The following is a 21618-nucleotide window of genomic DNA, read 5'->3' as shown; positions in this document are numbered from 1 at the left end:
CCTTAAAGCATTCATGAAGTTAAGGATAATAAAATAATATATCTGCTTAAGTATTACAGATTACCACTTCTGGGAGAGAGAAGTGTGAAGCAGGTTTAGAATAGTGAATACCCTCAGGAAACCAATTTTGATAACCAATGAGGATCAATTTCTAAGTCTTGTGAAAGATACAAATACATAAAATGAAATGTACAGAAGCTATAATTTTTACTTAATTTTGTAGAAGCGGATCTATAACCTGACTTTTGTAGAATTTTATCAATCTACCACATTTTTTATGTTTAGTATTTAATTTTGATTAAAATATAGCATTATTTCAATATTTGAGCATCATTTTATAAGAATTAAAAAAATTTTTTTTAACATTCATTCATTTTTGAAAGGCAGAGAGAGACAGAGCACGAATGAGGGAGGGGCAGGAGAGAGGGAGACACAGAAACAGAAGCAGGCTCCAGGCTCTGAGCTGTCAGCACAGAGCCCAACGCGGGCTTGAACTCACGGACCGCGAGATCATGACCTGAGACAAAGTCGGCTGCTTAACCGACTGAGCCACCCAGGCACCCCTCATTTTATAAGAATTTTATTTCTATCTTATATTTGTGATACTTAAAGATTTGCTATACTTTAAAGTAGGATATTTCCTTAGGTCCAATTGCTTTCTTCTAATATACTGCATCTTTGATTTTAAAATGAAGTTGAAGGTATAAGATTCAGGTAAATGTTAAAGTAAATAGTGTAAAATACACCTATTTAATAAATATGATAGTAGGAAGTAATCATGCTTCCTTTTCTTTACTAGGAGTTGAATCTGTATGAGTTATTTAATCAAATGTATAGTTATATTTTAATTTTTTGGTTTTTATATAGTAACCAAAGTAAGTGATTTAATGATGGAAATAGTTGAATCAATATTTGTCTCTTCCTTATCTGCTGTCAGCATGCTGTAAAATTCTATTTAGCAAACTCATGTTTTTGGTAATATTGAGTAAGAAAATTGTTAGTTTTATAACAACACTAACAACAAAAAACAAAGGTGTTGTAAACTTAAGCTTAAATAAGACTTCAGGATTACATATACAATGCTCCTTGTTCAGTGTGCTCTTGGTCAGAATGTGAATACTCTCCAGCCTTCTCACACCGGGCTTTGGTGAGAAAGATACAAAAAATTTAAAATTTTCGCAGTAATGTATCAACAAAATTACTTCCTCTTCAAGCTTATCAGGTATTGCTGTTACCTATAATTTTTCCTCGTATTTAAATCAAAGCTGAGCATAAACCTTTGGGGTTTCAAAATTGGATTCTGCAATACTTGACAGAAAGTATGGAAAAGAAAGTTATCAAGTAAGTATATGAATAACAGATTTCACTAGCAATCAGAGAAATTCTTAACACTCCTCCCAATGGCAAAAATAAATAAATAAAAAATGATGTAATAGAATCACATGTTGTCGGGGCGCCTGGGTGGCGCAGTCGGTTAAGCGTCCGACTTCAGCCAGGTCACGATCTCACGCTCCGTGAGTTCGAGCCCCGCGTCGGGCTCTGGGCTGATGGCTCAGAGCCTGGAGCCTGCTTCCGATTCTGTGTCTCCCTCTCTCTCTGCCCCTCCCCCATTCATGCTCTGTCTCTCTCTGTCCCAAAAATAAATAAACGTTGAAAAAAAAAAATTTAAAAAATAGAATCACATGTTGTCAAGCATATGGGGAGGTGGGAACTCATACGCACTGCTTAGGGGACTATAAACTGTACAGCCAATCTGCAAAGTAATCTGGCATGACTTAGAGACACAGTCATATTCACCCTCAGTGGTCCTGATCCAGGGGACAAAATATGTCACTTCATTTCTTTGTGGCAGCAGAGAGTTGGGAGCAAAGTTGACCACTTTGAGGACGGAGAAGTCAAATGGATTATTATGTGGGGCATATGCAACAGCAGTAAGAAACAATAAACTAAATTGACACAAATCAACATGTTGACAGTTTGAAAATCTAGTTTTGAGGACAAAAATGTTAAGGGGCATGAAGAGGGTTATCACATCACCATTTATGTAAATTTTAAACAGACAAAAACATGATAAACACCAATATAAGCATATTTATATGTATACTTTGTTCTAAACATTTTAAAATGTCTATTATTTATTTTCGAGAGCGAGAGACAGACAAAGCACAAGCAGGGGAGGGGAAAAGAGAGGGGAGTCACAGAATCTGAAGCAGGTTCCAGGCTCTGAGCTGTCAGCATAGAGCCCGATGCGGGGCTTGAACTCACAAACTGTGAGATCGTGACCTGAGCAGAGGTCTGAAGGTTCACCGACTGAGCCACCTAGGTGCCCCTATATGTACACTTTGAACATATTAGAATGGAAGCCTACTGGGGGGTGGGAGGAAGTGGGAGTAGGGACTGGGCATAAAATGAAAGAACAAAGTAAAAGAGGGCTCCTGTATGAAAGCAAGGATGATATGCACCATGGAATGAGGGTGGTAATTCAACTTGCCACCTCAAGGTTCAAACAAAAGAAAAAGTATAGGAGGGAGGGTAGAAAGAGTGGAAGGAAGAAGAAAGAAAGTCTATAAAAGAATTTTTTTTTAAATCCCACGATTGGCCCAATTTTAGGCATTCTTCCATGGTGGGTATGATTCACATATTTTTATACTTTTCTAAGTATGTCACATTTGGCATACTGGAAATTACCAGGAATTTAGAGTACGGTAGTCCTAAATCAGAATTCCTTTCTTACAACTTTAACTCTTTGAGTTTTCATGTAAAATAGAGCAGTACCCCTTAGTCACTGAGTTAACATGTGGGCCAGACTTGCAGCAAGCATTTAGCAAGTAGTAGCTTTCTTACATTTTCATCACATGTATAGGCTGCTTATTTATATTGTCTATCTCGGAAAGATTGGTTTAAAAATACATTTACTGAAACTCAAGATACCTGAATTTGATCTTACTGTTAAATTAACAGTATCTTTACAGAAATCATGCCATTCCTTTCCATTAAGTAACAAACTAGTAAGTTTTTAAGAAAGTTTAGGATTATTGTGTGCTAGAAAATACAAGGCTTACCTATGAATCCAAGAATTGAAAACTCAATATAAAACCAATTATTTGAAGTGATATTATGCACAAAATCTGTGATTTTTGTAAAGTACCTCTTTTTAGCTATGATATCATCTTCTAGCTGGAAAAAAACAAAAGTCATTAGTTCCTTTGATGCTTCCATTGAATAAATTGCATTTGCTTGAGAACTGAAAATACTTTCTCAATAGAATACACTGAAAAACCAGTTTTTATGAGGTTAGTTTATTTTTAGTTCAGTTCACTGAGGGTATTTACTATTAGTTAGTTTTCACTTTGAGATTCTGAGACTAGAGATGAGGTTTCTTTCCTAAGTAGTAATATGCAACACTCAATCTAAATCCTCATTGAAAAAAATCTATTTATCCGAATCTATTTACATCCTTACAAATACTTCCGTTCCCAGTTTAAGCCTCACTAGCTTTATGTTTGAGATGATAGGCGCCAGGTCCTGTCACCAGAGAACCAGGGACCGTGCTTGGCAATGAGATGACGAAAGGGAACTGGCAGTCTCATCCACAACTAGCTGGGTAGATGAATGTTGGTACACATAAGCCTAAGAATAGTTCTCCATAAGAGAGGGGGAAAGAGAAACTAGAATTTTCTCCTAAAAAAATATTTATTTATTTATTTTGAGAGAGAGAGAGAGGGAGAGGAAGAGCACGAGCGAGGGGGGGGGGGGGTGGCGCGGGGCGCGAAAGAGAGAGGGAGACAAGACAATCCCAGGCAGGTTCTGTGCTGGCAGCATGGAGACCAACTTGAAACTCCATCTCATGAACTGTGACATCATGACCTAAGCCGAAATCAAGAGTCAGACGCTTAACATACTGAGGCACCCAGGCTCCCCTAGAATTTTCTTTTTTTAATTTCATACATATTATGGGTAATCTATACAATAAGAGGGCCTCCTAAATGATTCAGAAAAATGTGGAAATCCACAAGCAAGTTACCAGAGCACAAACTAGAATCACATTGTTTCAAATTGGGAAGAATACATTGGGTGGATCTCATGTTTCTGTTAACCAGAAATCAAAAGGATCTTTTTTTTTTCTTCCGGTAAAAGAGAAACACCTTGCTTCAGGCTTTTTTCTAACGTTTCTCTCATCTCCAGTGGTATCTTACAAACTCTTCTTAACAACAGCACATTGTCACATATAGTGAAGTATATACTCACGGCTGAAACATAACACTCTTTATTTAACAATATGCCAGAATTCAGGGGATCCAAACTATATACAGTTTATTTATTTAAGAAATACAGTAAGGCACTGTAGAAGTGGGTAGAACATAAAATACAAGAGGAGACAATGTAGGGTACCAATGGCGTATATTAAGTGTTTAAAATGTTTGTTTAATGTAATAAATTTGCGGGGAGAGAAATGTAGGGAGCATAATTTCTATTTTTTTCTAATTTGAGAAGTTCTTTTCAGTTTGCTTCAGGTAACTATGATTTCCTCTGTTAATAGTAAACCCCACTAGAAGACTTAGTTCAAATCAACTTTCAACTTCCTTTTGGCATTTTCTTTGGCATTTTCTTATTTTCTGAATACAAAGTAAGGTGGAGGAATACAAGCAGGAAGGAAGGAAAACATAATACTTCCACTTTAAATTATACATATATATATCAAGGTCTTACCTGTAAATAATACATGGCCTTTGGTTGGGCATAAAGCATCAAAAAACAAAAATCCAGTACTTGTTTGATGCGCCAACTAAAGATAAATAATAAAATCTGTTAATATTTGTCATTATTACATAATTATTTATAAGCACACCAGTAATTAAACACAAACTTTGTTTAGCCCTTTGCTAACATGGAGTACTGTCTACAGTAAGTGAAATTGAGTGTTACACTGAAAAGTTACACCAAAAAGGTTCCCATCTTCATTTAGTGGCCGATATCTGCCATCGCTAAACTAGAATAAGCACAATCTATTAATTTTACGTTTTGGTCAGTTAATTTTTGATCTGTACAAGAAAGTTAATATCCTTTCTCATCTTAGGTCTCGTTCAAATAAAAGTAAGAAGAAACTTGGTTCTAATTTAACACTAAGCTAGATGCAAGGCCAGTTCCTTAAGATACAAAGAACAATACACAATGCACCTCTCGCCCTTCTGGGTTTCATAATCTTCTATGAAAATATGGAAAAGTAATAAGATCAGAATGATTAGATAAGTGATATACAAAGACGTTGGCAATGATGATGTAACATAAGACAGGGCGGGTGGAGCAGGGAGCAGGGCATTCAGTGAGAGGACCAGTATCGCAAAGACATGAAGCATGTGAGAGAGCCTGCCACCTCAGATCTACAGCACCAAGAATGGATGGAAAAGAAGCTGATGATGGTAAGGTGGGAAGAGACCAGATCATGAAGGAAACTTTGCACTTGCTCTCCTATGATTCTTCTGTCTACACTATGGAGAATAAATTGGAAGACAGGCTAGGTGAGGCTTAGGGAAAGCAAATAGATCATTAATCGCCTGAAGCAGAGGAATGGTCCAGAGCAGAGGAATGGTCCAGACCAGAGGAATGGGAAGGAGAGGGATGATGCAGAGAAATATTTTTTTTTAATAAATGTTTATTCATTTTTGAAAGAGAGAGTGTGAGCAGGAGAGGGGCAGAGAGAGAGGGAAACAGAATATCTAAAGCAGGCTCCACACTGACAACAGCGAGACAGATGCAGGGCTCGAACTCACCAACTGTGAGATCATGACCTTAGCTGAAGTCGGGACATTCAACTGACTGAGCCACCCAGGCGCTCCAAGAGAGATTTTTTTTTTAAAGAAGAAATGATAGAGACATAAAGGGCAGAAGGAAAAACAGGATCTAGAATGCCTCCCAGCTTTATGACTCTAAAAACTGACTACTTAATTAAAACAAAATCCTTAAGAGATTTCCAGATTCTGACATACCATTTATTATTGTAAAACAAAACAGAGCTAAATGAGTTTCCTGGGATAAGATGTTTTTTTCTGAATTCTGGCATTTCTTTACTCTATTAAGTTTTGAGGAACCGAATTACTTCATTTCTTATAATACCTTCCACATTTATAATCAAACAGTAGTGTTCCTTTGTACACATACAAACCTTTTAATTGTTCAAAATTCTTTCATAAATACTATACTATCATATTTTATTCTCACCATGATTTTTCCAAATATACAACATAGATTTTATTATACACACCAGAAAGTGGAAGCAGCTAAGAAAACAAAGGCTAAATTGCCAGGATGACCAACAAACAGAAAAGCTGGAATTAGAAGGCACGTGTAATAATTTATAACCCCAGGCTTTTTTCCCCCATCATTATGCCCTTGCTAATTATCAGCTGAACATGTGAACACTGATAATCCAGTGCTGGTGGTAAATGTTTTCTGGGGAGTGGGGTGGGGATGAACCACGATTTGTAGCTTCTGCCCATTTCCATAGTGTAGTTGCTCCTACCATCACTGATTTCATGCTACCAACCTGACATCGCTGGACACAGACTGGGAAGGCACACACATAGTCATTCTTGCAAGAACTGACTGTGAAATGGGATCTATTAGATGCTGGTTCCAACAGTACATCTGATGAAGTTTGTTATTTGAGAATACTGTCTTCTAATACATCATACCTAATTTTTTTAAATGTTTATCTATTTTTGAGAGAAAGACCGAGTGCGAATGGAGGAGGGACAGAGAGAGAGAGGGAGACACAGAATCTGAAGCAGGCTCCAGGCTCTGAGCTGTCAGCACAGAGCCCAGCACGGGGCTTGATCTCACAGACTGTTCGATCATGACCTGAGCTGAAGTCAGACACTTAACCGACTGAGCCACCCGGGTGCCCTGATACCTCTCTAATTTTCCTGAGTCCTCAGTTGACTGCTTGATGTGTAACATGTTTGGATAAAAAAAGGCAGGTATTGAAATGACTTCCAAGGATCCAGACTTCAGCTGCCTTTTGAATCTGTAAACAGAAGTGGAAGTTTGTAATTGAATATTTGATTTACCAAATGAACAAATACTTAAAAAGAATGTCTTCATGCACGTCCATGTAATATTTTTATTCAAATTATTTCACAGGTTGATACATGATATCCACATTATGAAACTAATACTTTTTAGCTAAACTATTTCTTTTATAAATTAGTGCACAATATAACAAAAAGTTAAAATATACAATATAAAATTAATTTATTTTCATAAAAATTATAGGCACTTTAAGTTTTTGCAAGTTTACAACCATATATATATATATATACACTAAAAGATTCAAAATAATGAAACTAGTGAGTTAGCCTAGAACATTAGGTGATTTTTAAAAATGCATAGTTTTGGGGTACCTGGGTGGCTCATTCAGTAAAGCGTTTGACTCTTAGTTTGGGCTCAGGTCACGATCTCACAGTTTGTGAGTTTGAGCCCTGCGTCAGGTTCTGCGCTGACAGCACACGGCCTGCTTAGGATTCTCTCTCTCCATCTTTCTCTGTCCTTTCCCCCATCTCTTCTCTCTCTCTCTTTCAGTAAATAAATAAACTTAAAAAATAAAAAAATGCATACTTTTGAGTTTAATAAGATTCCTACTGGATAACAGACTCATCACAGCAAGCAAAGATTAAAGGTGACTCTTGTCCACATTCATTGGATGACTATGTATGCTTTTTATAATCTTTATTTTGTTGAGTGGAGGGATGGGATAAATGGATGATGGGTTTTGGGGAAGGCCCTTGTTGGGATGAGCACTGAGTGTTAAAAGTTAAGCGCCGAATCATTAAATTCTACTCCTGAAACTCTCATCACACCATATGTTAACTAACATACAATGTATGTTGGATTTAAATAAAATAAAAATATATATTAAAATTGAAGAAAATTAAAAATTAAAAAAAATTCTAAGTTAATATTTATAGACCATCATTAAAATACACAGCACACGGCTCACAAAAGCTGTTATACAAATCTTCCACCATCAGGGTAAAGGGTGGGACACCAGGTAGAGCCTTTTGAATGATTTTCCTTTAGAGAGAATACGACTTTAAGTGGGATTTATGTTTAGGCATTACATTATTTATTAAAATGTTAAAGTCTCAAGAAAATGTTTGTTTTTTACTAATAGGTGAAAAAGCAGGGCAGAGTTTTACATGCACAATCTCAATTATGTGCAAAAAAGGCAGTTCTCACTTTGCACAATTCCAATACGAATGAATCTCAGTTACCATGTATTAGATAACACATCTCCCTCAACAACACTGTTGGAATTTGAGTCATCATGCTATATTCACCGCGAATAATTCCATAAAGTACAAACTTGCTTCGGGCTCTTCAGCCCACATGCCGTTACACAAATAACAAATGCACATCATCATCTCACCCCTTCTTCCAAAGTCTGTTGGCGCCTGATCACAGTGCTTGTGTCGCCTTCTTGTGACATTAGAATGCAGACAATTTTATTCCTTTTGTTTGCTTTTAAAATGGTTTCCAAATGTTTGAAATTGGTGTGTATCATGAGCATGGGGTGGCAGCATGTGCTACCGAGAATGTGGGGTTTGAACCCAGAAAAGGGTCTCTGCTAATTTTGCTTCCATCACTTACAAACTTTAACCAGCCATTTACTTGCTCTAACCTTCAGTTTCCTCATCTGTAAACGTAGCATAGCCATACACTCCCTTCCAGGGAAAGAACTGTTCTACAGGTAACTGGATTCTAACGAGGCTCTATGCATCAGTGGAAGAGTTTCTGGTTATTTGTTTGTTTGTTGACTTATTATCTATTTAGGTGGGAGTGTAAATGGGGAAGTGCAGGAGATGAAAGTCTTCCTGAATCCTCTGATTTTATGGTGTATCAACTGGAAAGATTTTTAAACACTAATTTTAGTATGTTCCTTGGAGGGTAGAAAATGCTGGATCAAAGAAAAGAATGAGGAATTCTGCTTGCTTTGGGGTAAAAATTAGTAACACAATACCTACATTTTAAAAAAGTAAAATTGCATAACTTTGTACAGCAATTTAGAATAGCAGAGGTACGTGAAAATAACATTAAGTTGCAGCATATACAATCATCAAAAACTAGGATTGCAGAAGCTTATAAATTTTGTCCTCTAGAAAATTTCACGCAAAGTCTCAAAACAACAAAGGCCCAGTTACAAATAATTTCTATCTTGACGGTATAATTTCCCATTACTGATAAAGAGAAAGATTCCAGGCTCATTTTTTTTTCAGTCTGTCTTAAGCAAGACCCTTGAATCTTGTGTGGTGACATCTTTCTAGGATTCTTTAAACCTTTTCTAGCTTATTAGGTTATGTATAACATCAAAAGTCCTGGAGATAATGATACCAGAATTGCGAATTGCCAATGACTAGAGAAAATAGTATAATTGTATGTTGTTGCCATTATAAATGAATAATTTTACCTTACAGTCATAAAAGTATGGAAACCATACAGCTTTACAGTTTTATATAAAGCACATAGCTACATACAGTTTCATATAAGGTTTTATATAACCTTAGTTGGGTCCTTTAACAATTACTATATAGTCTCAAATTTAGGGTCAATAACATATAGAGCAATCTCTCATTAACCCCAATAAGAAGACCTAGAAAGAAGGTTTTGAGCTAAATTAAATACAGAAAAATGTAGGCATATAAATGAGAAGTATTGAGTCTACATTAAAATTTTAAATTATAGTTTTATTCTAGTCTCACAAAAAATAAAACTGTATCCCAACCCTTCATGCTGTATTGTTAACATTAATATCCTTATCATCATGCGAATCTTTTTGAATCATCTAATACAGTTCTCTGATACACATGATCTTCAAGCCTGGCTAAAATACCAGTTAGTGACATTGTCTTTGTACATTTTATAGCAAAACGTAAGTATCCCTATACACCAAGTAATATTTTTGTGATCTCCACAAGTAACCATATACTAGAATTCGTTTTTAAAGTCATCTTCAAAAGTTTTGCAATTATGCAAAGACATCCCCAGGAATTGTTTATAAACCTCTACCTTCTTTGTAACGGATCCTATTAAGACTCCCTTATAAGGACCAACCTAGTATAGACTGAAGTCATTTCAGGCTAATGTGTACTCTCCAAATAGTGGATTATTATGCAGAGTAAAGCAACCAAGAGAGCATATCCTGGATTAGGAGAACATTTCAAGTATGAGGCAACTTTTCTCCTGGGCAATCTTTTTTGGGAAAAAAACAGACATATATGGGTGTTTTCATTAATCTTGCCCAGCTCTATCTCCCTCCATACACAACATCTACTTCGAGGCTTCACTACCATTCTCCAGTTCAAGCTCACTGCCAATAAATCCCTCATTCTCAACATACTATTTTTCTTTCACAGGGAATAGCCGTTAAGGATGGAATTCTTTAGTTTCACCCTCCTTTCTCAAACTAATTATTTTTTTCTGCTCCTTCACCTATTCTTATTGTTTTCCCCCTTATCGTAGCTTAGTCCTGCCTAAAACTCCTTCCACACGTGCCTGGTATCCACTGCCCCTAGACCTTGTCCATCAGCTTCCTCCCATGGATGAGATCACATATAAAACCACTCCCGGAGCCCCCATCTCCAGACCTCCCCTAACACAAGTTTTCCTTCAGGCTGCTGTGTTTAACTTTACTCCCCATCCATCAAGCTTGTTGAAAATAGTCTAATTCAATTCTTTAAACTTTTATTATGAAAATTACCACACACACACAAAAGTGGGAATACAACGAATCCCAAATCATCTGATTTCAACAACCATTATTTTTTTTTTTAACCACACTTGTTTCATCCATACTGCCCACTTTTTGTTGTTGAAGTTTTTAAAAACAAATCCTGGATATCATTTCTTACCCTTAAATTCTTCAGTGTCAAAATCAAAAAAGGGCATTTATTCACATAACTGCATGCCATTATCACACCTTACAAGACTAAGAATAGTTATGTAATATCACATAATATTCAGCTGATAACTCACATGTCCCCAGGAGCCTGACAAGTATTCAGTGGGGGAGGTGGAGTGTTCAAATAAGCATCCACATAAGATCCCCTCGTTGTAATCTGTTACCTCTTGCTTCTTTTCTAAATTTACTACCCAGACCGATCATTTCAGTTTCTCTTTTATTCTTGTTCTCAAACAAGTCTTATTGAAAGAACGGGGTCACCTGTCTTACAGCATGTCCTCCGTCCTCATTCTGGTGGCTACTCCAGACTGCTTCCTTTGTTCACTGTGTAGACGCCAAACTTGGATTTAAAGTAGATGTCGTATTTTGTGTTTGTGTTGTGTTATACTTTGGAGAGTGGTGGGCAATAATTCCCTAGAGTTGTTTCATGGTGTATTTCATTTACATCACAACAGAAGGCACAAACTGTCTCGCTGTCTCACTTCCAGGGGTGCTGTGACTGATCACAGGTTCAGGTGGGGGCACTTGACCCCCTCCTGCGGATTGCCCATGTGCCCTCAGCCCCCATTCTCACACTTCTGTTCTCCCAGGTATTATAGGGGGAGGGTTCCTGCACGCCACAATCCCAGGCCCCCTTGCTAGACACCTTCCACATAGGTTCTGCCCGTGGGAGGCAGTATCAAGAGACTGGAAGGCAGTCAACAAGGAGGGTAATCTTCCTACTTTCAGGTTCTGGTGAAGGCCACAGCAGCAACAGGATAGAGTAGCAGGAAGCGACGGAGAACTGGAGATCCCAGCTGAGCAAGGCGGCACAGCTCAAACCTGCGATCGTGGCTCTTTCAACAACACAGCAGCAGATGCAGCCCAACATCAGATCCTGCGGTATATATACTCCTGTCTCCCTTCATGCTTCTCCCATTTCCTTTCTTCTCTCTTTGGTTCTCTCAGCCCCTGTAAACACTTTTTGACCAGTTCTTTGTATCAAATTCTATCTGAATTACCAAAGGTTTTCCTGTTTGGATGCTGGCTAGTACACCTTCCTTGTAAAGCTCCCCATCACTTAATGACATGCCTGACTCAGTTGTTTTCAAAATGGTGATTTTCTAATTCTATTCATTCTACACTTATTAGCTGGAATTCTTTTGACTAAAATAACTTTGCCTCATCCCCTTGAGCTATTTGGTGAGGAAACAAACAAACAAAAAACCACAGAACTCTTTGCTGTCTAAGCCAAACACGTCCAGTAGCCAGATTCAGCTGGAAGGCCATGTTTTGCAACTCTGGGCTGTGGAATCAAGTGCCTATTCCTTAGCATGGTATCCAAGACTCCTCATGATCTTACTACAGCCAGTCTTAACTCCCACTGATACTTCTTCCTCAAGCCCAAATATCCACACCTCAGGATATACTTATATTTCCAAAACTCTAGCATACTCCTGTTTGGCCTTGCTGCCTTCTCAAGCAATTCTCTTTGCCAGGCATTCCCTTTCTCTTTGGATCTACCTGAAGAAGATCTACTCACACCTTTAGACTCAGCCCGTTACTTACTTCTCAGGAAGGACCTTCTTGATATCTTGCAGGCAGAATAAAATACTTCCTCCTCTACATGTTCTCATATTGCTCTCCCCATACCAATGCGAAACACCAGCTTCCTTGTTGTGATTTGTTTTTTACCAGTTGTATCACCCACGTGAACATAAACATCTAACAGGCTGGGACCAATTCCATAGGGTCTTGCTGGATGAATCACCTCATGTACATTCGTCAGCATGTGCTTGCTTCTCCTGGGCTGCGTCCAGTAGGAGATCATAAGCAGAGGCGGAGAATGTAACTTCATATGGTAAGGAACACAAGATCGCTTAAAAAATAATCTAGTAGGCTTCTCTCAGAAGAAGTGGATTTCAGGGAGAATAGATATAACAATCATAACATGAAAAAGATGAATTTTATGAGGCAGATAACCTACAAAATTGGGGAAAGTTGTAAGCTATACTTCATCACAGCTTAGAACTACCCTTAGTTCTAAGTAGTTCCATCTACACAGCTACACTCATCAAGAAGAATATGATCACTAATAAAATAATTGGGCAGAAAAAATAAAAGAAAAAAATGAAAGAACAGCTATTTTTAAGCTTATCGACAGCACTCACCTTTTTGTAATCATGTCAACAACAGATTTTAAATAATCTTCATTTCTCTGAAAATGAGAAAAATATTTTACTGAAATTAAGCATGCCTCATAGTTTTACTGATACGTTTGCTACATGTAAATCTAGTTTATGTGTGGAATGTCATTGTGTCCTAAGAATTTTTTTATTTTTTCACTTTCTATAAAAGAATTTAAAATATCCTTGTGTCTAAAAGACCTGACTGGAATACTTAAAATATTTCATTCTTCCTTTGTCACAATACAAAATATCACTATACATTATTTGCACTTAAAAATTTGTATGCAAAAACCTATGTATCTAAAACAGTTTTGTGCTAAAAATGGGATGGCTTATTTCTAAGGACTGCTCTTTTTAAAAAAAATTTTTTAGAGGCACATCGGGTGGCTCAGTCGGTTAAGCATCCAACTTCAGTTCAGGTCATGATCTTGTGGTTCGTGAGTTTGAGCCCCATGTCGGGTTCTGTGCTGACAGCTCAGAGCCTGGAGCCTGCTTCACATTCTGTGTCTCCTTCTCTCTCTGGGTCTCCCCCCCACCTGAAATTTAAACATTAAAAAGAAGTTTAAAAAAATTTTTTTAAGTTTATTTATTTATTTATTTATTTTTTTAATTTTTTTTTAACGTTTATTTATTTTTGGGACAGAGAGAGACAGAGCATGAACGGGGGAGGGGCAGAGAGAGAGGGAGACACAGAATCGGAAACAGGCTCCAGGCTCCGAGCCATCAGCCCAGAGCCTGACGCGGGGCTCGAACTCACGGACCGCGAGATCGTGACCTGGCTGAAGTCGGACGCTTAACCGACTGCGCCACCCAGGCGCCCCTAAGTTTATTTATTTTGAGAGAGAGAGAGAGAGAGAGAGAGAGAGAGAGAACACACACGCATGTGTGAGCAACGGTAGAGAAAGGAGAGAGAGATTCCCAAGCAAACTCTGTGCTGTCAGAGCCCGATGTGGGGCTCATTCTAAAGAACCCATGAGATCATGACCTGAGCTGAGATCAAGATTTGGACGCTTAACCAAGTGAGCCACCCAGGTGCCCCTAAGAACTGCTCTTTTTGAAGATGTCTTCATTTTGTGAGTATTATATGGTACTAAATGTACCTCAATATTATACCACAGTTTTCCAGACAGTATTACTCAGCCTAATTCCCAAATTTTTGCCCATTAACAAACCTTATTTGCCTACTCTTCATCAAATGCTGCGCTAGATTAGATGGCAGACCTACTTGTAAATATCTTTCGGTAGTTTATTCTCAGATGGCATTTTTTTTTTTTTACAAAAGTGATGGCATTTAAATGATATTGCTTCAGGGCCACAAGCACTCTCAAAACAAAATTCTGAAGAATGTCTGAATGATGACAATTGTATTGTCAAATCTGAGTACCCTGAAATGTATATAGTCAGATTGTTTACTTAAAAATATCTGTCATAAGGAACACCTGGGTGGCTCAGTCAGTTGAGCATGACTCTTGATTTCCATCGAGGTCATGAACTCGGGATGCCTGAGATCAAGCCCTGCTGGGCATGACGCCTGCTTCGGATTCTCTTTCTCCCTCTCTTTCTGCCCTTCCCCACGCGCACTCTTCCTCTCCCTCTCTCTCTCAAAATACATAAACGTTAAAAAATATATATCTGTCATGATACAGATAACTCTATGACAGTACTTAAGGTTCTTAAGATAACCATACACTGAATCACCAGCTATTTGTTACATACTGAAACATATTACTTATTTTTTTTAAGTAGGCTCCATGCCCAGCGTGGAGCCCAACAAGGGGCTTGAACCCATGACCCCGAGATCAAGACCTGAACTGAGATCAAAAGTTAGATGCTAAACTGACTGAGCCACCCAGGTTCCCTGAAACATATTACATTTTAAACATAGTACTAAAGTTACACTTCTTAAACATTCTACATTCCATTTTAAAATCTGTCCCTAATATTTTATCATTGGTCTAAACATTTTATAAAGGCATATGTGCATGTGTCAGCAGCAAAGAAATGAAGATTGTAATATGTAATATACAGAAATGTGGCAAAACATTTTGGAGATTATGTATATTCTTCCAATATTAAGAAACTAAACTTGGACAGAATGACTATTTAATCTTTTACTTATATTTTCCTATTAGTTCTTCTATTGCTTATTTTGAGTTTTTTTCTGCATTCAAAGACATGTTTATTATAGAAAATTCAAAAGAAAGGACAAAGGATCCCTACATCTCCTACTATCCAGAGATAACCATTATTTATATTTTGGAGACCATTATTCCAAGGTTTGCTCATTTTTTTTCTTTATACATTTCATCTATCTGTATATCTTTTTTTACTTCTTTCCTTCCTTCTATCTCATTTTACATAGATAACATTATGTTAAATGAGATGCTTAACAACTTTTTTCCCACTCAACAGTATGATAGGGACATAATTTCATGTCAGCGAATATAGATATTCATTCTCTTTTCAATGGTTACAATTGCACTGCAGATTATCACAATGTAGACAAGTATTTAGCCAGCCTCTTATTGATAGACATTTTTGGTGGTTTCCAATATTATGCTTTTAAAAAGCAATTGTGCACTGAAAATCCTTGAAACAATTACTTATTGAACACTTACTATGTGTCATGCATCATTCCAAATACTTTAAATACAGTAGCTAATTGACAAAACAACACTGTGACATAGGTAATATTATGATGCCTGTTTTCAGAGAAAGAAAGTGAAGCATAGAGAAGTGAAGGAACTTGTTCAAGTTCACAAGCCAGGAAGCAGAGAAATCTAGATCGAGTCTGTGTTCTCAACGACTATAGATACTGTCACATACTGTCATATTTTTATTATTTTGGAATTCTTCCTAATTATCTCTTTAGGATAACTTCCCAGAATTGAGATTTCTGAGACAAAGGATATAGACATTTTAAATCTAACACAAACTCCCAAATTCCCCTCCAAAAGGTTTTATGGTATTAATATTTACGCAGTGCTTTATAGTTTTACATGGCATTAGAGGCAAGATAGAGAATCTATTAGACATAGACTTGAATCTGCTGTATTAATTACTGGGCAAGCTACTTACTTTCTATAAAGCCCCGGATTTTTCACCTGTAAAATCAGGAGAGCTATACCTATTTTACAAGGATGTAATGCAGGCTACAAATAAGGTATATAAAAATGGTCCACAATCCTTGAGATACAGAAAGGAGTGCTTCAATATTCATGGTAGTTATTGTTACTTAATTTAACAGAAATTACCTCTTGATTCATATGGCAACCTTTTATTGGGCTGGGCAGGGTTTTTGTTTTTGTTTTTGTTTTCTACTGTAGCTTCAATTTTGATGTTCTGTTTATAAATATAATTTCTGTACCATGTAGTACACAGGGCTCCTAGTAACATATTTAACAATGCAATCTTATTTCTCTGCATGTAACCATTATCTTTTCTTTTTAGGTTGACATATTTAATTTTCTCAGTGGTGCCAAACAAGTTTCAAATACATTGTCTGCTATCCAAAACTGGCATCTATGAATTGCTTTTTTAAATTTGAGAAAAACATCTGAAACTATACAGTGATTACCGTGGAGGAAGGGTATTTGGAGAGCTACTTATTTTTCATACGTACATCTGCAACCGAGACAATCACCACAGAGTCCTTCTCTTCTGAGAGAGTCATCCTGGAGACAACAGAATTCAGGGTTTGCTTCAGGTAACTTTGATTTCCTCTGCTAACAGTGGAAATACCCAGCGCAAAAGAGACTGCAGACATAGGTGCATGGAATCATCATTTTGAACCACAGAGAAAAAACATAATTTATCATTAATGTCTATGCTTATCACTATGCTTGGGTTAGTTGTATGGTCAAAAAAGAGTGTCTGAAACTGTATTACAAAAATAATCCAAACTACTATTAATTTTTATTACAAAGTTCATTTTGTGCTTAAGCAAATTCCAATTTGCAATGGATTCTTAGTAAATGCATTAAGTAGTCTCCAAGATTTTCTCATGTTGGAGGGTTTCAGTGTAGTGAAAAATAAAAGTAACCACTCTCTGTTTATTATAGCTTTTACCTAACTGGATACAAAATGTGACACACTGGCCGATTGTCTACTCTTCCTAAGAACACACTGGAACCCAAAACAGGAAAAATACTATGAAATATTTTCATCTGTGGAAAAAAAAATGTACGAAGTAATTTCCAAGTGACTTGATGGAATGAATCCATGCCCCTGAGTTACTTTTATTGCCCAATATTGACTGGAACACTGGTGGAACAGACCTCATGCCATCCTAAATAGCTACCAAGATTGTTATCACTGAAGTCTGCGCAAACTCAACACCAGTGCCTGGCTGTATGAACTTGGGCAAGATACACAGCCTCTCCAGCCTCAGTTTCCCCTCCGTTAAGACAGGGATAAGCACTTCTAGAATGGCTAAGTGAGGAACTTAGCAATAATAGAACTTGGCAATAATAGAAACAGGGGGAAAACATGTTGAAACAATCAGGGCTCTGGTATACAACAAACTGAGAAGCATTTATGTAACAAAAAATTATTGAACTTTGGTGAGAACAGTAAGAATCAGTATTTCCCTGACTACTATTGAGTTGAACATATTTTCATATGTTTATAGGTCTTTGGATATTCTTTTGTAAAATCTCTGTTTAAGCTCTTACCTGTTTCCCTATTAGAGTTGTCTGGATTTCTCTTATCTATTGATGCACTTTATAGATTCTGAATATAAATGCTCTGTCAGTTATGTGTATTACAAATATCAATTCCTATTCTGTGTTCCCTTTTCAACTTTTTACCTCTTGATGAACAGAAATTTTTAATTTTAATATAATTTATCCGCCTATTATTTTATAGTTAGTGTTTTGATTCCTGTTGAGAAATCTTCATTTATCTTTAAGTCATAACAGATATTCTCCTAAATAACTCTTTGCCTTTTATATATAGGCTTACAGCGCATCTGGAACTGATTTTTATGGGTGGTGTGAGGCAGGAATCAAGTTTCAAATTTGGGATCCACTCTAAAATGCAATTGCTGAAAGGGCGTCTGGGTGGCTCAGTCTGTTGGGCATCCGACTTTGGCTCAGGTCATGATGTTGTGGTTCGTGAGTCTGAGCCCCACATCAGGCTCTGTGCTGACAGCTCAGAGCCTGGAGCCTGCTTCGGATTCTGTGTCTCCCTCTCTCTCTGCCCCTTGCCCATCTCTCTCTTGCTCTCTCTCTCTCTCTCAAAAATAAATAAACATAACAAAAAAACTAAAAAATAAAATGCAATTGCTGGAATGACTTCCAGTGCCTTAGGATAAGGAATGTGTTTACAAACATTTACAAGGCCTTTAGTGACCTGGTCCCAACCTACGTCTTCTATTTCAACTGTCTACAAATCATCTTTCAGCTTCATAAACTGACCAAAGAGGACTCTCTCACCTCCAAATCGTTGCACATATACCATTCCTTCTCTGCCTAGAACATTCTTCTTCAGGCTCCTTGTGCCAATTCTACTCATTCTTTCTAAATGAGGCTGAGTGTACCAGCTATATATTTGTCTTACATAGTACTTATCATCCTTTTTGTTATTAGAATACATCATAACAGCAATATATTTGGAGTGAATAAGTGAATGGCCAATCCCCTTTATTATTTGGCCTCTGCTTCATGTCTCACTGCCCCAAACTTCCAGCTCCAATTGGGCACATATGTCACACTTTTTCTCTAGGCCCTCTTGCTGTTACTGTTAGACCTCTCCTTTCCTTTTCTTTTACCTGGATGAACATCCTCTACTTTTCCACTGTCCATCACGTGCTTTTTCCCCATTCAGCCTATTCCAATTCTTTCCACCCTTCATGTCTCAGTTTAGATGCCACTTCGTCCAGAAAGTCTGCCCTAATTCCCCAAGTATGGATTACCTGCCCCACCTTGCATTTCCCTTGTCATAGCACTGTCACTTTATACTGCAATTGTTTTCTCACACGTCTCTAGGAGGATGAGGGTCACGTCTTGCCCACCACTATTTCCCAGGGCTTAGTAAAGACCTGGTAGAGGCTAGTCCCTTGAGGACATGGAGGACTGCACAAAGAAGTTGTTAGCTAAGCTGAAAAGTCATATTGGATAAAGACTTCCATGACAAATGAGTTGTGGTTGACAGGAGGTGGTATGTTCATTACAGGCAGTGATTAGCATGTGCTAATCACTTGGCCTATCTGTGGGGACTATAAGTGGTTTGGGGTTGCTGGAAAGGAAGAGAAGTGGCAAAATTTGAGATTTGAAAGATATGGTCTATTGTGCATATACCATGTCAAGGAGCTAACATCCTAAATATACTGACGATCCAGCAAAGGACTTTAAGCAAGAGTTGAGCATGATATACATTTTAGTACATAGCTCTGAGGAGGATATGAAGAATGGATTGACTTTAGTAACACTAAAACCATGAGAAAAATTACAAGTCTATTACACTGGGCAAGAAATGAAAGCTCAAGGAGAATAGTTATAGAGGGTAGAGAGCAGAAATTGTTTGGGATATACTCAGAATACAGAATAAATAAGCCTGATGACAGATTCCCCAGTAGACCTGGCTATAGTCTTCAGTGCTTTTACAAATGTCTTATGTATTAGGGTCTATTAGTTACTGGGCTTCTGCTTATCTTTGCTGATGTTTATTCAAGGGTGTGCTTATTCTTGGTATCCAATATTTTATATGTAATGGGTTTCTATGTAATGAATTTTTGTTCTATGACTTTCACCTCATCCTCCTGTTACCTATAGCTTTTGTGTAGCACACACTTTCTCATATGTACACACAGATACACATGCATGTATATGTACACATTTACATGCCACACTCAAAATACTCCTAAGAGGGAACCTGACACTCAAGTGTGACCTCAGGAAGTACCTTAATATCTCCAAACCTCAACTTTCTTAGGCGTAAAAGAGAGATAATCGTATTGGGTTGTGAGGATCGAATGAGATAATGAAAGAAAACATACTCAGTATATGGAACACTGTGAGAATTCAGATGTTAAACACCGCCGTCTGGCATCCCCATCCCAACACAACAGGCTTGGCAGAGGCATGTGATATCAAACAATCCTACATATTCCCAAGGAACTACCTAGATCAAACAGAGATCAATGAGCTTTTTCTGTAAAGGACCAGATAGTAAACATTTTTGTCTCTCAGGCCATACTGTCACTGTCGCAACTCTGCCACTGTGGTGGGAGAACAACCATAGACAAGTAACAATGAACACTGACCAGGTCCATCAAAACCTTATTTTAAAATAGCAGATTTGGCCCAAGGGCTGTAATTTCCTGCCGCTGGCCTAGAGTGACTCACTCATTAGAATGACTGAGGTTTGTGAGAATGGCAAGCACTCAGACTCGCCCTAATATCCCTGCTTCCAACTTAAATGTTTTTTCTCTTCTTTAATACCTGCTGAGGTTAAATTCATTATTTCAGGCTTAGCTCAAACATCACCTCTTCTGTAAAGACTTTGCTGACCTTGGTCCCCAGAAAGATGGGGAATAGGAAGACAACTGAATAAGAATGCACTTATCAAAACCAAGGGAGATAAGGGTTGCCAGATGCTTCATATAAGTCACATCTGCATGTGACTTATAATGACTTGTTTTTTAAAACATCTGTATTAAAATTGAATTTGAGTTCAAGTCTCTAAATATCTACTGAACTAGTTTCTTCTTCCAGATAATGTACTGATTTCTGGCAGTCCAAATTAATGCCACATAGGCTGGTGGTCTACGTATCAGAGTATTGTATCAATGGATTACATTTTAAAACATAAAAGCATGCATAATAATAGAGAAGTGTTCAAAAAAACTTAAAAGCTTGTCCCCCAAGATCAAAATATCTATATTTGATTTTCTAAATCTAAGTTTGCTTACCACCTGTTTTCTCTTTGCCAATGATTACATCAGGATAAATTCTGCCCACTTTCCTTAGATGAGGGAAAAAGAACTTTAGGACTTCAAATGTATTATTAGACACTGTTTCATCCTTACCCAATGTATTCATTTTCTTCTCAACTGAAAAAGAGAAAAAAATAGGGTTTCTAAGTTCATGACTATAGAGATTTTTCTCTCTTTGGTACAATTTTCATAATGTAATTATCAGATTAATTCAGTATTCAATATATAAGAGAAATAATATTAAATGTGAATTAATAAAATCATTTGGCTATAATTTATAGCTCAAATGTTATTTATTCCTATTTCTTTAAACTTGTAAGAACAGATAATACATGTGATCTTAGCCAAAAGGCCTAGAAGTGATGATTCATATTTATTTAAAAAGTGATATTTAAGTCTAGCACCCTGAGCTACATAACCAGAGACTAACAGAATTGTCAGTTCCAAATGAAGTATAATGGAAACATGCTATAATTGATCTGATCTGCTATTCAGATTAATATCACATTAAAGTTTGTATCTATAACTTTGTTTTGTAGCTCAACATTTAATTACTCTAC

The 21618-nt window shown here is 37.2% G+C and overlaps 1 protein-coding gene and 1 pseudogene across 4 annotated transcripts in view; both read right to left on the bottom strand.

The window, feature by feature from the left end:
* Positions 1-21618, bottom strand: part of MGAT4D (MGAT4 family member D) — a 59636-nt gene that overhangs the window by 15211 nt on the left and 22807 nt on the right. For 3 of the 4 annotated variants that reach the window (XR_006295385.1, XR_006295386.1, XM_043568357.1), the window contains exons 3-8: positions 21035-21175; positions 16745-16878; positions 13105-13151; positions 6911-7024; positions 4711-4786; positions 3063-3177 (exon numbers count right to left, since the gene is read on the bottom strand). Coding sequence is in view for 1 of the 4 variants with exons in the window: in XM_043568357.1 (XP_043424292.1) it covers positions 3063-3177; positions 4711-4786; positions 6911-7024; positions 13105-13151; positions 16745-16878; positions 21035-21175 (627 nt within the window). In the remaining 3 variants the exon portion in view is untranslated. The remainder of the gene's footprint in view (positions 1-3062; positions 3178-4710; positions 4787-6910; positions 7025-13104; positions 13152-16744; positions 16879-21034; positions 21176-21618) is intronic. The other variant, XR_006295387.1, reaches the window with a different exon arrangement.
* Positions 21300-21422, bottom strand: LOC122479310 (annotated as a pseudogene).

The sequence above is a fragment of the Prionailurus bengalensis genome, chromosome B1 (genome assembly GCF_016509475.1).
Source record: "Prionailurus bengalensis isolate Pbe53 chromosome B1, Fcat_Pben_1.1_paternal_pri, whole genome shotgun sequence".
In the NCBI taxonomy this organism is placed as follows: domain Eukaryota; kingdom Metazoa; phylum Chordata; class Mammalia; order Carnivora; family Felidae; genus Prionailurus; species Prionailurus bengalensis.
The sequence above is the reverse complement of the archived record's forward strand: the minus strand, read 5'-3'. Positions and strand labels throughout refer to the sequence as shown.